At 38.6% G+C, this 15,194-nt stretch overlaps 1 protein-coding gene across 3 annotated transcripts in view; it reads right to left on the reverse strand.

Annotated features, from left to right (window-relative positions):
- Positions 1–1,074: 1,074 nt before the first annotated feature.
- Positions 1,075–15,194, reverse strand: part of FMN1 (formin 1) — a 580,566-nt gene continuing 566,446 nt past the window's right edge. For all 3 annotated transcript variants that reach the window (XM_006883052.1, XM_006883051.1, XM_006883053.1), the window contains 2 exons: positions 3,724–3,808; positions 1,075–1,119 (listed from right to left, as the gene is read on the reverse strand). In XM_006883052.1, coding sequence (XP_006883114.1) covers positions 1,075–1,119; positions 3,724–3,808 — 130 coding nt within the window. The remainder of the gene's footprint in view (positions 1,120–3,723; positions 3,809–15,194) is intronic.

Raw genomic sequence — 15,194 nt, forward strand, 5'->3', positions numbered from 1 at the left:
CACTGTTAATCACCACCCTTTCTTTTTGATGTAATGAACTTTTCTTTTCAACTGCATTTTTTTCCATTATAGAAAGCCCATGTTTCATCCTAGTTCATGTGTCAATCAGCCAATGTCATGATCAAAGCTTGAGAATGTTATTTGCTTCCCTGTTAGGAAACTATCTCCTGGGGGTGAAGAGAGCAGTTCAGTCACACGTGTGTCCATTAGAGGATGCATGCAGAGGTAAGCCGTCCATCAACATTACCCAGTCACAAGTGGCTTGAAATGTAAAAAGGTACTTCTATCACTGGCTCTCTTGTCCAGTGGGTGCTTTTAACCCATAGTTTAGGTATCAATATTTCTCCAGGAAGTTGGGGTACAGAATATCTTCTGGTCCAGAAAAAGCACACTTAACAGGTATAAATAAAAACAAATAATGAATTTCACTTATTGGCTGATGTCAATTCCCTGAATCCCACCTTGTTCTTCAGGATGAAGTTGGTGGCTATTTCCCCCTCAGTTTCATGTTCTTTTCTATACATTATAGAAACAAAATGTTTTTCTCATTCAGGAATCCAATGATCTCTTAGAAACAGTTTTGGTAAAACTGGGTTTTGGTAAGATTCCAACTTTTTGTTTTTGGGAAAAAGATGTCCTAATATTTGCTGCAACCAGACAAAAAATTAACACTAGCAATCAAAAGAGTAATATGTAAAAAACCAAACAAATCCAAAACCAAAAAAAAAGCAAAAACCAAAACGCAAGACCTGAAATATCACAAAGCAACTGCCCAAAGTCCTTGGAACGCCTTGGTTTTCTCTGGTCTTACAGCAAAGTGGATTTCACACTTCTACAAGGAACAATTATTAAATACTACTGCAATGTCCCCTTAAATAGTGCTTCATTGCTCCTGTGACTTAATAAGGAACTTCATTAAGAAGGCTCAGAGTGCTCTCCTCAGATGACCTCAGAAAGAGAGGACCAAAACAAACATTTACTGACATATCTTTCAAGAACTCCTGCCTTGTTGCCGTTGCAAAGAATCATGCAAGGTATAAAGTCCCCTCTACAATCACTTCATGGATCTCTGCTTTAGTTGGTGGTCACGCTGGCTTCCTTCTGACGCAGTCTTTCTTTCTGTTAAAAGAAAAACATCAACATGAATTTATTGTTATCCAGGTTTTCCACTTGTCAATCCAAATTTTGACACGCACATAAACTAGAATGCTGAGTAGAGTTACATTAATATCCAGTAGATAAGAGGATCACTCTCTTTACTTCTCTAAACCCTTGGTTACCTGCCTTCCCAACCTTATAGCCTCTATTCTCCAAGCAAGTAAGCAAGCATGGATAAACTAACAACCAGTTAGTAAACCAACTACATTCATCCAGAGCATCAACTCTTGCCACGTCAGAATGAAGAGATGGTGGGCTGCTCTAATCTGTTCTCTTCTTTGTTATAAAGAACTTAACTGGGTAATGCTATTCAAAGACTCCTCCCTCCCTTGGCCCTCCCACAGGTAGAATGATGGTATGCTTAAGAAACAGTTTTCAAGGGAACCTAGACATGAAATGTTACCATTTCCAACTTAAAAATATCTGCATATAATCTACTGGGCACAAATGAAACATGAGATGTGAAATGAAGAACCATCAGGCCTAGTCTATGCAAAGGTGCAGAAATTCTCATTTTGTTTCCCATTTGTGGATGCTCTGCTGGGCTTTTCCCTGTGGTCATCTCCCGAAGGAGGAGCAGACAGAGGATTGTTGTGAAAACAAACAAGAGTACACAACACAGAAACACATACTCTTTCTGTGACTCCCAAGAAAGAAATCTATTAATCATGGTAAGGATAGAGCCTCTTGCTCTTAAGTGAGTGCTAAACGATGAATAAAAAGAAAAGTACACTCCTCAGAAAAGAACAGAGGCAGAGAGAAGCCCCTTGCTTGAGAAGTATAATCTCAACTGTTTCTGATTTGAGATGTAATGCTAATTATTACATTAGCCTAGACAGAATTTTAAAATGTTTAAAACACCTGCCCTTGACTTTGTGAACTCAAACACTTACCTAACTTCCATGTAAATCAACCAATCATTCAACAATGCAATTTACCAGTAGAAACAAATGGCACATTAAAAGGTCCTAACAAATTGAGGATTACACCTGGGAGTTTTCTCAGAGTGGTCAACCTAAGAAAGAATAACCCACTGCTTTCCCTTTTGTCTACAGGGTTGACCTGGCTCACTATTCTTTGAGGAACCAAGTTTGGCTGTAAAAGTTAGGATGGAGGTTGATGTAAGGGACTTGGGGGAAGGGGTGGAGGTCAATGAAGAAGGAAGATAACAACCAAGGACGCCACTAGGAATATGTCCATTCTGGTCTTTGTGCACTAATCTTACCTTTCTTTGTCTGACCAACCTGTTGGACCCTGACTTCTCCATGGTTACTTTCTAATTTATCAATATTAAGTAACATGCATTTAGATCCTTGATGCGGTTGTTATTAGAGACATAATGGTCAAACAACTTTCAATCCATAACTTATACTCCATTTAGCTCTTCTAAGGGTTGAAAGCAGCTTAAACAAGAGTAGCTGTCACACAAAAGGCTAAAAAAACTGGGCAAAAGGAAAACTGTTTGCAAATCAAAGTGAGGGGAGCGATTCTCCCGCTTAACACATACTGCTGTTCCACACTGCAGAAATCATAATATTAAGGAAAAAATATCTAGCATTTACTGAGTTTAAGTGCTAGGCATTTTACATGTGTTCTTGGTTAATCCTCTAAAGGAAAGGTAATACCATTTGCCTTTTTAAATTTAAGAGAAACTGCGGTTCAAAGAAGTTTAAGTAACTTCATTATAGTTTTAAACTAGTGGCATAGTCTATAGGGAGTTACACTGTTGACCCAAAGGTGCTCCTCTCTGGTGGTTCGAATTCACCAGCGACTCCACAGGAGAAAGATGGACAACCACCTTCTGAGCAATTCACAGCTTCCCTAAAAGCTGTTGGGGGATGAGTTGGTCTGGCTTGATGGCAATGAGTTTTTAATTAAATAGGAGTTTTTAATTAAATGGGAGTTTTTAATTAAATGGTTAGAACGGGGATTTGAACCCAGGCAGTCAGAGCTCCAACACCCTTGCTCCTAATGATTTAGAGAGTTGAAGTAATATGCATGTGGTCTTAACTGACAACTAGATTCTGGGGAACAATTTTTCATCAAAGCTAGAGGGTTGACCAAGGACTGATGTTAGGAGACCCAGATTCTGGTGCTGGTTTCTATTCCTTGTCCAGAGACCTCAGGGAGCCTGTGCCCTTCTGCATTTCAATGTCTTCAACTATCAAAAAGTGGACAATCTCTGTCCTTTTCTTTAATGGGACAAAAGAAATGATGACTGAGACAATGCTTAAATGAAACATTTAGGAGAAAAGGGCTTGAGAATAAAATAGATCATGGGATGGAGCAGGGAGTAGGATGAGAAACAGCATGTGATTAAATACGGTTGATCAGAAATGATGGCTGAGAATATGTTTTGCTCCCATATATTTATTTTTACCATATGCTGTGTATTCTAGGGTAGAGCTGAGAAATTACATATTGCCACATTCTGGTTCTGCTCCAGAGTCTCTGGATACTCCTAGTTATTCTTCTGTGTTTACTCCTTTAAAGTCAGACACACTCCTGGGTGCATCCCAAGAACAACAGACACATTTTGAGATTAGGTTGAAAAATACATCTCACCAGACTAGCTGTGGGATTGATTTTCTTTGTCTCTACTTTCTTCTCTGATGTCAACTTGCTGACTGATTCCTGAGCCATTTTCAATCTGAAAAACAGAAACAGGGAGTGGGAGAGGAGAGAAGGAATAGAAAGGAAGAGCGAAAGGGAAAGGAGGTAGAGAGGAAAGAGGTTAGGTTGAGCAGAAATCCAACTGCTTTTGAATTGTCAAATCAGTAGTTTCAAAATAGAGGATGGTTTTAGAATATGGTCATAGAGAATGTTTTCCCGTGCTTTTCATCATTAATAAATAAAAACTTTAATTAACTTTGAATGTTTATCCTTTATTTTAAAATAACATTTCTTTCAATGGCTGAAAGGCTTGCTTAACTTACTTTAGGAAAGGCTATGTTTTGGTTAATAAGTAGCTTCTGAGGAGTAGAATATTACATGGATTCACTTTTCTGTCAGTGAATACATCATGGCTATTTGGCTTATGATTCACTCAGCAGATAAACGGAGCAATTTTGAAAATTTTATGGAAAAATATGAAAATTACAAAAATTAAAATTCACTAACTTGCATTATATCACAGAATGGGAAAATATTTGTAAATCCTATATCTTATAAGGTACTTACATCCAGAATACATAAACAACCCTTAAAAATAAAAAAGATTATCTAATTAAGAAATGGGCAAAGTCTTGAATAGGAATTTCTCCAAAGAAAACATAAAAATGGCCAAGAAGCACATGAAACGATGCTTGGCCTCATTAGTCATCGCTGTTGTTGTGTGCTGTTGAGTTGGAACCATCATGCTGAGCCTCTAGTGGGTTTTCAGAGGCCGTTAAGCACACAGGAAGAGACTGCCCATCCTTCTCCCACAGAGCAGCTGGTGGATTTGAGCTGTGAGCCTTTGGGATTGCAGCACAGCTTCTTTCCAGAGCTCCCTCACTAGCCATTGGGGAAAAAGGAAAAACAAAATCTCAATGAGATACCACGTCACACCCAATAAAATGAAAATAAGAGAGTACCAAGTGGGAGGTGAAGAGTTGGAAAAATTACAGCCATCATATGTTGTTGTTGGGGACATAAAATGGTACAGGCACTTTAGAAAGCAGTTTGGTAATTTTCTCAATATGCTAAAACACTGAGAGTTTTACACTCCAGAAAGTGAACTTATATTTTATACATATACAATTAAACATATTATATATAATTTATGTTTATATATACAGAATTACCTATCTCAATTATTATGAATACATATATTCATGTTTCTCAAGAAGATGAAAATTATAGGTGGACATACAAGAATTTATATGCGAGAGTTCATGGCAGCACTGCTCATAATAACTACGAAGTAGAAATAAATGCATCTATCCATTAACTAATAAAGTGAAACATAAAATACGATACTATTAGGCCATGTTGTTGTTGTTAAGTGCCATTGAGTCATAGGCGACTCATAGCAACCCTAGGAATGAAAGACCTGAACATAAGAACGAGAAAAATATTTACATAAGCTACAACGTAAATCATTATGCAAAGGGAAATAAGCGAAACACAAAAGGACAAATATTGTGTTACTAACCTTATATGAAATACCCAGAACATAAACATCTTTGGTGAGAGCAGTGGCATAAGGATGGGGCAGGGAGAAGAGAGTGACTGCTGATACAGTGTTTGTATTTGACATGATGAAAACATTCCAAGATTTGACAGTTTTACAGCATTGTGAATCTTCTAGAAACCACTGAATTTTACACCTTGAAAAGCGTTAATTTCAGAGTATGTGAAATATGTTTTGGTAAAACTTTTACTAGGGAGTTCTGGTGGCCTAGTGGGTAAAAAGTTGTGCTTCTGACCCAAAGGCAGACAACTCAAATGCAACAGCTGCTACATGGGCAGATGATGGGCAATCTCCTTCTGTGTGTTTTACTGCCTTTGAAAACCCACATAGCTATGTGTTGGTGCCAATTCAACAGGACATAACAGTAACAAAACAAAGCTATTATTTAAGAACTACACAATTCAAGACAATAGTATTTCCTGTCCATTAAATCTAGTAGTTGGGCGATATCAACTGTTAGTGAGAACATGAGTAACTGAGAACTGGCATACAGTGCAAATGAAAAAATCCAACCCAACCCATTTTCATCGAGCCAATTCCAACTTCACAGTGTGGTGGACAGAGAAGTGACTGTAGAGTTTCCAGCGCTATAAATCTTTATGGAAGCAGACTGTTTCATCTTTCTCCTGTGGAGCGGCTAATAGGCTTTAACTGAACTTACTTTTTAGCAGCCTAATTTTTTTAATCACAGTGCTATCTATGCAGTTGTTGTTTCTGTAAAGTGCCACTGAGTCCGATACAAGACATATGAACAACAGACCTGAATCCTGTACTATTCTGTGCCATCCTCACCATCTCTGATACACTTGAGCCCATCAATCTACCTTATGTAGATTGGGGAGATGTCTTCCTCTCTTTAGTTGACCCTCCCTCTTTCTAAACATAATTCTCTTTTCAAAGAATAGCCTCTCCTAGCACCATGTCTAAAGCATGAGAGACAAAGCGTCACCATCCTTGCCTCCAAGGAGTACTCTGGCTGCATTTTTTGTAAGATATAACTGTTTGTTCTTCTGTAAGTCCTGGGAATATTTAGCTCTCTTCACCAACACCAATAAACAAATGCATCAATTTTTCTTCTCTCATCTTTGTTCACTGTCCAGATCTCAGATGCACAGCAAGATATTGAAGACTGTGGTGTGAATCAGGCACACCTTAATCTTCAAACTGATATCATTGCTCTTTAGTTTTTTTGAGAAATCCCTGACAGCAGACCTGCCCATAGCAATATGTCTCCTGATCTCCTGACTGCTGGCACCAAAGGTGCTGATTGTGAATCTAAGCAAGAAGAAATCATTGAGAGTTTCAATCCTTTCTCCCTCTATCAAGATGTGCCTATTGGCCCAGTGGAAAGAACCTTCATTTTCTTAATGTTGAGATGTAATACATATTGAAGGTTGTAATATTTGATCCTCTGGAGTAAGGATTTCTGGTTTCCACTTTCAGCAACATTATTTTTTAAATAAAACTTATTTTAATTGTGATTTTAATGAAAGTTTACAGAAAAGTTAGATTTTCATTCATTCAACTGTTGCACCCTTTCTCCCTCCCTTCCCTCTTCCCTCAGTTAACTTTTTTTTTTTAAATTTAGGTTGTTTATTTTTCATTTCAATGAACATCCACAGAGATTTTGGGATCCCATTCATTCATTGTTGCACCCTTCTCCCCGCACAAACCCCTCCCCCCTCCAGCCCCTTTGCTCCCCTCCTTGGAAACCAAAAGAAAAACTCCCTCATTGGTACACAATCCACCCCCCGCACCTCCCCAAACCCCACCCCTTAGCCCCAAATATAATCCACTCTACAACCCTCATAGCATACTCCTACGATAAAATAATGCCCTAAAATATAATACTTTTAGTTAAAAAATATTTGTTCATTGTTGAATAATTACCCGACCCCCCATCCTCTTTGCAATGTACCTTTTATACTGGGCTGTTGTCTTATGTATAATGCTTATAATTCATTCCTTTTAAATAGTTCTTTGCTTCATCTGTTCCAATGCAGTATTCATTATTTATCCCCTTTCCTTAGTTTCCCCCCAACCACAAAGTCAGTCCGATTTATCCTTTTATGACTGAGATATTTCACTTAGCATAATGTTCTTCAGGGTTACCCATGTTGTGTAATATTTTATGAGTTCCTTGTATTTTGATGCATAGTATTCCATTGTGTGAATATACCATAGTTTTTCCATTAGTTTATGGAATGATAAATCTTTAAGGGACTCATATCTAAAATTTATAGAATACTCCAGCATCTCAACAAGAAAAAGGTAAGTAACCCAATTCCAAAATGGGCATAGGCTATGAGTTCAGATGGTAAATAAACACATGAAGAAATGTTCAAAACCCCTAGCTTTAAGAGAGATACAAATGAACAAATAAACCACAAACACCTATACATTATCATCTCACCCTAGTAACAATAGAAAAGTTCAACAGCGCAACAAAAAATAAATGCTGGTGAGGTGGTGGAGAGATGGGAACCCTTATTCACTGCTGGTAGAGTGTAAAATGATGCAACCACTATGGAAGGCGGTATGGAGCTTTCTCAAAAAATTGTAAGTAAAAATACCATTTGATCCAGCAATCCCACTACTAGGAAAATACCCTGAAGAAACCAGAGCTGCCACACAGACAGATGCACACACATGTTTATTGCTGCATTATTCAAAAAGATTGTTGATGGGTCTTCCTCCAATCATTATGCCACATTCTTCATAGAATCTGGCTTCATGAATTATTTTCTCAACATACAGATTGAATAGGTATGGAGAAAGGATACATTCCTGATGCACAGCCTTCTTGATGTTAAACAATGCTGTTGCTTTCCAGTTTAGACAACAGTTTCTTGATCTAAGTTTGTATAAGCATAATTAAGTGTTCTGGGATTCCATTCTCAGTGTAAGCCAGAATTTGTTATGATCTGCACAAATGCCTTTGCTTAGGCAATGAAACACAAATATTATTCTTGCATTCTCTGCTTTTAGTCAAGATCCATCTGATATCAGCAATGATATCCCTGGTGACATGGCCTCTTCTAAACCCAGATTGAATCTCTGGTAGTTCCCTGTCATGTGCTGTTCCAGCAGTTTTGGATGATCTTCAGCAATATTTTGCTTGCATGTGGTATTTATGATATTGTTTCATAATTTCTACATTGCTTTGGATCACCCTTCTTGGAAATAGGATTTCTTCCACTCAGTCAGCCAGGTAGCTGTCCTCCAAATTTCCTGGCATAGACTGGTGAACACATTCCGGGTTGTAGCTATTAATTGAAACATATTAATTGGTATCCCTTCTACTCCAGGGCCTTATTTTTTGCCAATGTCATCAACACAGCTTGAACTTATTCCCTTGTTACCACTGGATCTTGTTTATAGGGTATTTCTTGAAAATGTTCACTGTCAACCAATTCTTTTTGGTAGTGGTTCTGTGTATTCCTTCCATCTTCTCTTGATGCTTTTTAGATCATTCATTATTTTGCTCACGGGATCTCTCAATATTGCAATTTGAGGTTTGAGCTTGCTCTGCTGAATGAGTTCTTCCTTTTTTATTCTGTGACTCCAACTCTTTGTACTGTTCATTATAGTACTTGCTTTTTCTTCTTGAGCTGCCCTTTGAAATCTTCCATTTAACTCTTTTGCTGTTGCACTGCTTCCCTTTGCCTTGGCTCCTCGATGCTTTAATGCATTTTCCCTCTTTTCCTTTCTTGTTGTGTACTACTGAGTTGGATCTGACAGGTATAGAAGAAGATTACCCTTCCTTCTCCAGCAGAGCACCTGGTGGATTCAAAGCACATGCCTTCGGGATTGCAGTGCAACTTCTTGACACTAGGCCACCAGAGCTCCCTTCTAATGCAATTTTCAAGTTTCATTTTACATTCATTTTTGTGTTTTCTTTGTCCTCTGTCTTTGCAATGACTTTGTCTTTGCAGTGACTTTCTGCTTTCTTCATGTATGGTATTCTTGATTTTATCTTACAGCTCCTCTAATCTTCAATCATTTGTGATCAATGCCTCGAGTTCTCAAGTCAATTTTAAACTCAGGTGGGATATATTCAAGGTCATACTTAGGTTCTTGTGGATTTGGTTTAATTTTTCAGTCTCAATTTGAACTTGCACATGAGTAATTAGTGCTCTGTTTCACAGTCATCATCTGGTCTGGTTCTGAGAGCTAATTTTGAGTTTTTTTTCACTGATTCTTTCCACAGATGTAGCCAATCTGATTCCTGGGCAATCCATCAGAAGATGTCCACGTGTAAAGTCACCTTTTGTGTGTTTTTTGTAAAAGGTACTTGCTATGAATAATTGAACACACAAAATTTAATCCAGTCTCAATTCTGTCACCAAGTCTATACTCTCTGACTATCATTGTTTTCATCTTTTGCATTCCAGTCACCAGTGCAGTAGAAGGTGTAAATTCATACAGCTGCTTGGACAATATTAAGTGAGAACAACACAGCCTATGAGCCATTAATTCTTGTTGGAAGATATCAAAAAGAAACTTTGTACATAGGCAAAGACGGCTTACTCTGTGGCAGTACCTCAAACACTGAAAGTTGGAAGGAAAGATGTATCCGTAGGGTAGTTGTTGTTAGATGCTGTAGGGTCCACCATGACTCCTGCTAAACCTATGAGCAGATGGAAACCTTGCCCTATGCTCCGGCCCATCATTTGAGTGACCACGTCAATCCACCTCATTGAGGGTCTTTCTTTCATTCCCTGACCCTTCACTTTCCAAGCACTTTGCTTTTCCAAGGACTGGCCCTTCCTCACAACATGCCTGAACTATGTGAGATGAAGTTTCATCACCTTTGCCTCTAAAGAGAAACTTAGCACATTTCCTCCATGAAAAATCTGCTTGTTCTTTTGCAGTCCCTGGAATAATCAATAATCTTCATCAACACAGAATAGTGGGTAGATGACTCGGTGCATACCCTGTGCCAAGTATGATTCTGTTTTATTTGAATGAAAGAATTTAATTATCACAACTCTATGATGGTTAAAACAGTAAAAAAATCCCATACATTTAAAAATTCAATAATTATAGATCCCAGATGCATAATACTTAGAGAGTGAAGGGTTTTGCAGAGTTTTACATTGAAGAAGCCATTTATTGTAACAGTCAAGCACTTAGGCTCGCAAGCCTAAATGTGGAGGTTAATTCTCTAGTTCCTACCACTTATTAGTTGTGTGACCTTGGGCAAGTGGTCTCTCTGTTAAAAAAAAAAAGAAGAAAAAAGAAAAACGTCAAAGGATTGTCAGAGTGCCTATTATTTTATCACCGACAAGACTGACAGATTGAGATAGTTTATTTCCAGGCACAGACTAATCACTCAATGAATTATACCTACTTCTGTTAGTGGTAAGGAATTGCCCTGCCAACCCAAAAGCATGCTATTTGAATCCACCAGCTGCTTCATGGAATAAAGACAGGCAACCGCCTTGTGTGTAAGTCACAACCTTTGAAAACATGCTGTAAGGTCAGCTATGAGTTGGTTCCAACAGCACATACATAAAAAACTGTTACTGTACATGCAACATGTAACTGTGTATTTGCTTTTAAGTAGCATCTAAAAATTGTTGCTCATATATTTGTGTATAAACACACACATCTATCTCTATTTTTATGCAGGCACTATACAGGTGCTTGCACATAAACACATTTCAAATTTCTCAAAACAGCCTGCTATCCCAGTCCTAGCCCAAAAGAGCTGAAAGAATAAATTCAAACAAATGCTAAGGTTTAAGGCAGGATTATTCAGCACAGTGAAAGGTACTGGGAACAATTCAGTGCCCATTTAAAATAAATGGATAAATAAAATATGGTATGTACATACAATGAAATATTATTAATCATAAAAGAGAACTAAGTTTTAACATATGCTGTTAACATGGACAAACCTGGAAAACATCTGTAGAAAGTAAGGGTCATGTGGGGAAGGCAATATCTGACCTTTACCAGCTCCACAATGGGTAAGTGTCCCTGTCAACACCACCAACAACACAAAACCAATTTCGTCTCCTACAGTCCTGCACCTCTTTCTACTCATCCCAGCACCAATCTTACTACTCTAATAGGCTCAAATCCTATGCAATAGTTCACAGACCACAGAACCACACTGTTGTTATGTGCCATCTAGTCACCTGTGACTCATACAATTGCTCTGAACCCTGCCCTATCCTATGTCAGTTTCACTGACTCCAACACACCTCACCCTACTATGTTAGTTACTGTGTCAATGCACCTTATTTGGGTCTTTCTCTATTGCATTGTCCCTCTATACTTCCAAGAATGATGTCCTTTTCCAAGGACTGGTCTCTCCTGGTCACATGGCCAAAGTGTATAAGACAGAGCTTAAAAATTCTTGTCTCCAAGGAGAAACCTGGTTTCACCCTCTTGAAGACAAACCCTATTGGTTTTCTTGGCAGTCCATGGTATGTTCAATATTTTTCTACGGTACCACAACCTCAAAGACATCAATTCTTCTGTCATCCTTAGTCACTGCCCAGTTCCGATGCATAGAAAGTTAACTGCGAAGACAATGGACTGAATCAAGCAAACCTTAGTCCCTAGACTGAGGTCAATACTCTTTAGTACTTTGGAGAGATCCCTGATAGCAGACTTCCCCAATGAAATTGATCTTTTTATTTTCTGACTGCTGGTGCAAAGAATATTGACTGTGAAATTGAGCAACCTGAAATTGCTAACAACCTCAATCTCCTTCTCTATTTATCATGGTGCTGCCAATTGGCCCAGTGATGAGAATCTATGTCTTCTTGATGCTGAGCTTCAATCCTTCAGATAGACAGCAAGATACAATCGCTCAATCAGGACAGCTTCTAAAATGTGCTTTCAGGCACCTCAGCCTTAAGCCTTGCAGCTTTAGGACAATATTACAAAGCTCTCAGTCATGCCAATTATAGCTCTTCCCCACATGCCCCAGTTGTCCAACAAACTTGGACAAAGGCTCCTCATTCTGGTTCCACAGGTTAGTAGTCCCAAGGTCAGCTTTGCTCACATTAAATCTTTGGTTTTAAGGCAGTACGGCACTTTCTCAAAAAGTTGGAAATAGTATTACCATTTGACCCAGCAATTCCACTACTGGGAATATACCCTAAAGAAACCATAACTGTTACCCAAGCAAATGTATGATGTCCTTTTCTAAGGAATATCCTTGCCTCACTCCATGTCCAAAGTATGAGAGATGAAGGTTCAGCATCTTTGCCTCCAAGGAGCACTCTGGCTGCATCTTTTCCAAGACATACATTCTTTTGACAGTCCATGGGATATTCAGTATTGTTTTTTAACACCACAATACAAAGACATCAATTCTTCTTTTGTCATCCTTATTGTCTAGCTTTCTCATGTGTGGCAGATGATTGAGAAGACCATGGCATGAATCAGGTGCACCACAGTCTTCAAACTTACATCACTGCTTTTCAGCATTTTGGACAGCAGACTTGACCAATACAGAAACATCTCCTGATTTCCTGACTGCTAGTACCAAGGATGTTGATTGTTTATTCAAGCAAGATGAAATCACCGACAGCTTCAATCCTTTCTCCATCAATCATAAGGTCCTGTGGTGAAGACCTTTGCTTTCTTTTTTGTTAGGTTTTTTTTTTTTTTAAATTATACTAGTTTATTTACAAAATTCAAATCCATTGTTTTCAAGACTGGATTCTTACAACTCCCCCCCTCCCCCGCCCACACCAAATTGTACAATCTCATGATTAATCCCCTGCCCCTGCACATTCTCATCCCTCTACTTGGATACACCCCTCCCCCTTGGATCCTCAGACTCATTCTACAATAATGGTTTAATATAGTATTTGTCCTTGTAGGATTGAGTTAGTTCACTCAGCATAATGCTCTCCAGTCCCTTTCAAGATAGATAATAATTTACAAAATCCTTGCTCCTGTGTGCGGCAGAGTACTTCATTATATTAAAGTACCATAACATTTGGGCTGTTCCCGTGTTCTTGTGATGGTGAATAATGCTTCAATGAACATTGGTGTACAAATATCAGTTTATGTCTCAGTTCTTGATGTTGCATTTTAAGCCATATCAAAGGCTGTGTAGTCCCTGATCTTCTGCAGCAAGTGTTTCATATCCTCCTTACTTCCAGCATGTTATATCATTTGCATAATACAAGTTATTGATGAGTCTTCACCATGCAGTGTTCCCTTGTTCCATTTGGACAACAGCTTCTTGTTCTAGGTATAGATACCATATGAGCACAATCAAACGTTCTGAGATTTCCATTATTCTCAATGTTACCCATAATTTGTTACAATTCACACAGTAAATTGCCTTTGCATAATCAATAAAACACAAAGAAACATTCTTCTGGTATTCTCTGCTATCAGTATCCATCTGACATCAGCAATGATATCCCTGGTGTCCAGCTTCTTCTACTAGCCTCTATTAGTTCCCTGTCCATGTACAGTTTTAGTAATTTTTTTATGATCTTCAACAATATTTTTCTGGCATGAGATATTAATGATATTGCTTGATAATGTTCACAGTCTGTTGGATCACCTTTCTTGGGAATAGGGACAAATAGGGATCTTTTCCAGTTAGTGGGCCAGACAGCTGTCCTCCAAATACCCTGGTATAAACTGGTGAGCACATCACCAGATGGTAGGTTGCATTTGTTAGGTGAAACATGTTAATTGGTATTCCATCAATTCCTGGGGCCTTATTTTTTGCCAATGCCTTCAGTGCAGCTTGAACTTCATATTTCATCACCATTAGCTCTTGTTCACATGGTATTTGAAAATTTTCAGTGTCAACTCATTCTTTTTGGTATAGCAGTTCTACAAATTCCTCCTATCTTCTTTAGGTGCTTCCTGAATCATAAAATTGGAATTTCTCAACAATGGTGTACATACACACATCCATTGTGTCATGCAGATTTCAACTTACAACAATCCTCTAGAACAAAATCAAACTGTTCCAAATGGTTTCCCAGGTGGTAATCTTTATGGAAGCAGACTGTCCTTCCTTCCTGGTGTCCTATTCCTCTCCGGAATGGACTGGTAGGCCTGGACTACAAACATTTTTGTTAGCAGGGGCACACATCATCAGGGATTCTTCAACGCTGGCCTTGTCCTGAGTATGTACAATCACACTGCGCACAAAACTTCTATTTACAGAAATGACTGTGAATGTACCCATGAAAGAAAAGAACACAATAAAGGAATCAAATCCAGGTCAGACTACACTGGAAACTCATATAAACAATGTAAGAATTTGAAAACCAAAATGATAGTACACAGTTTAGTATCTGCCACCCCTTCTTCCCTCCAGCCAGATATCATTATAAGGAGACTGTCATTATAAAGAGAATGACTACTAGTTTTCTTTTAATGCCCATTCCAATGGAATAGTTTGAAATGACTATTTTTTTCAGATCTATTTTCCCTAAGGAAACCTTTTGGTCATCTTTTGCTTTGAGGTTGTTGTTGTTAGGTTTCATCACGTTGACTAGGACTCACAGCCACCCAGTGAACAACAGATCTGCACTCTGGCCTACCCTGCACCATCCTGCCCATCTCAGACACGGCTCTAGCCTATTGTTACAGTCAATGTGTCAAACCACCTTGTTGAAGCTCTTCCTTTCTCTGACCCTGCACCTTTTCTAGCATGTCCTTCTCGAAGAACTAGCCTGTCCTGATACACGCCCAAAGTGTGTGAGATAAAGTTTCACTAACGTTGCCTCTAATGAGGACCTTGGCTGCACTCCTCCAAGATAGACTTGCTTTTTCTCTTGGTAGTCCATGGGATCAAGTCCTTCTCAGTTTGAGCAAGCAGGGTTGTGTCATCCGCATAACGCAGATTGTTGATAAATCGTCC

This window comes from Elephantulus edwardii, unplaced genomic scaffold (genome assembly GCF_000299155.1).
Source record: "Elephantulus edwardii isolate Elephantulus edwardi_28Jun2011 unplaced genomic scaffold, EleEdw1.0 scaffold00026, whole genome shotgun sequence".
Lineage (NCBI taxonomy): Eukaryota > Metazoa > Chordata > Mammalia > Macroscelidea > Macroscelididae > Elephantulus > Elephantulus edwardii.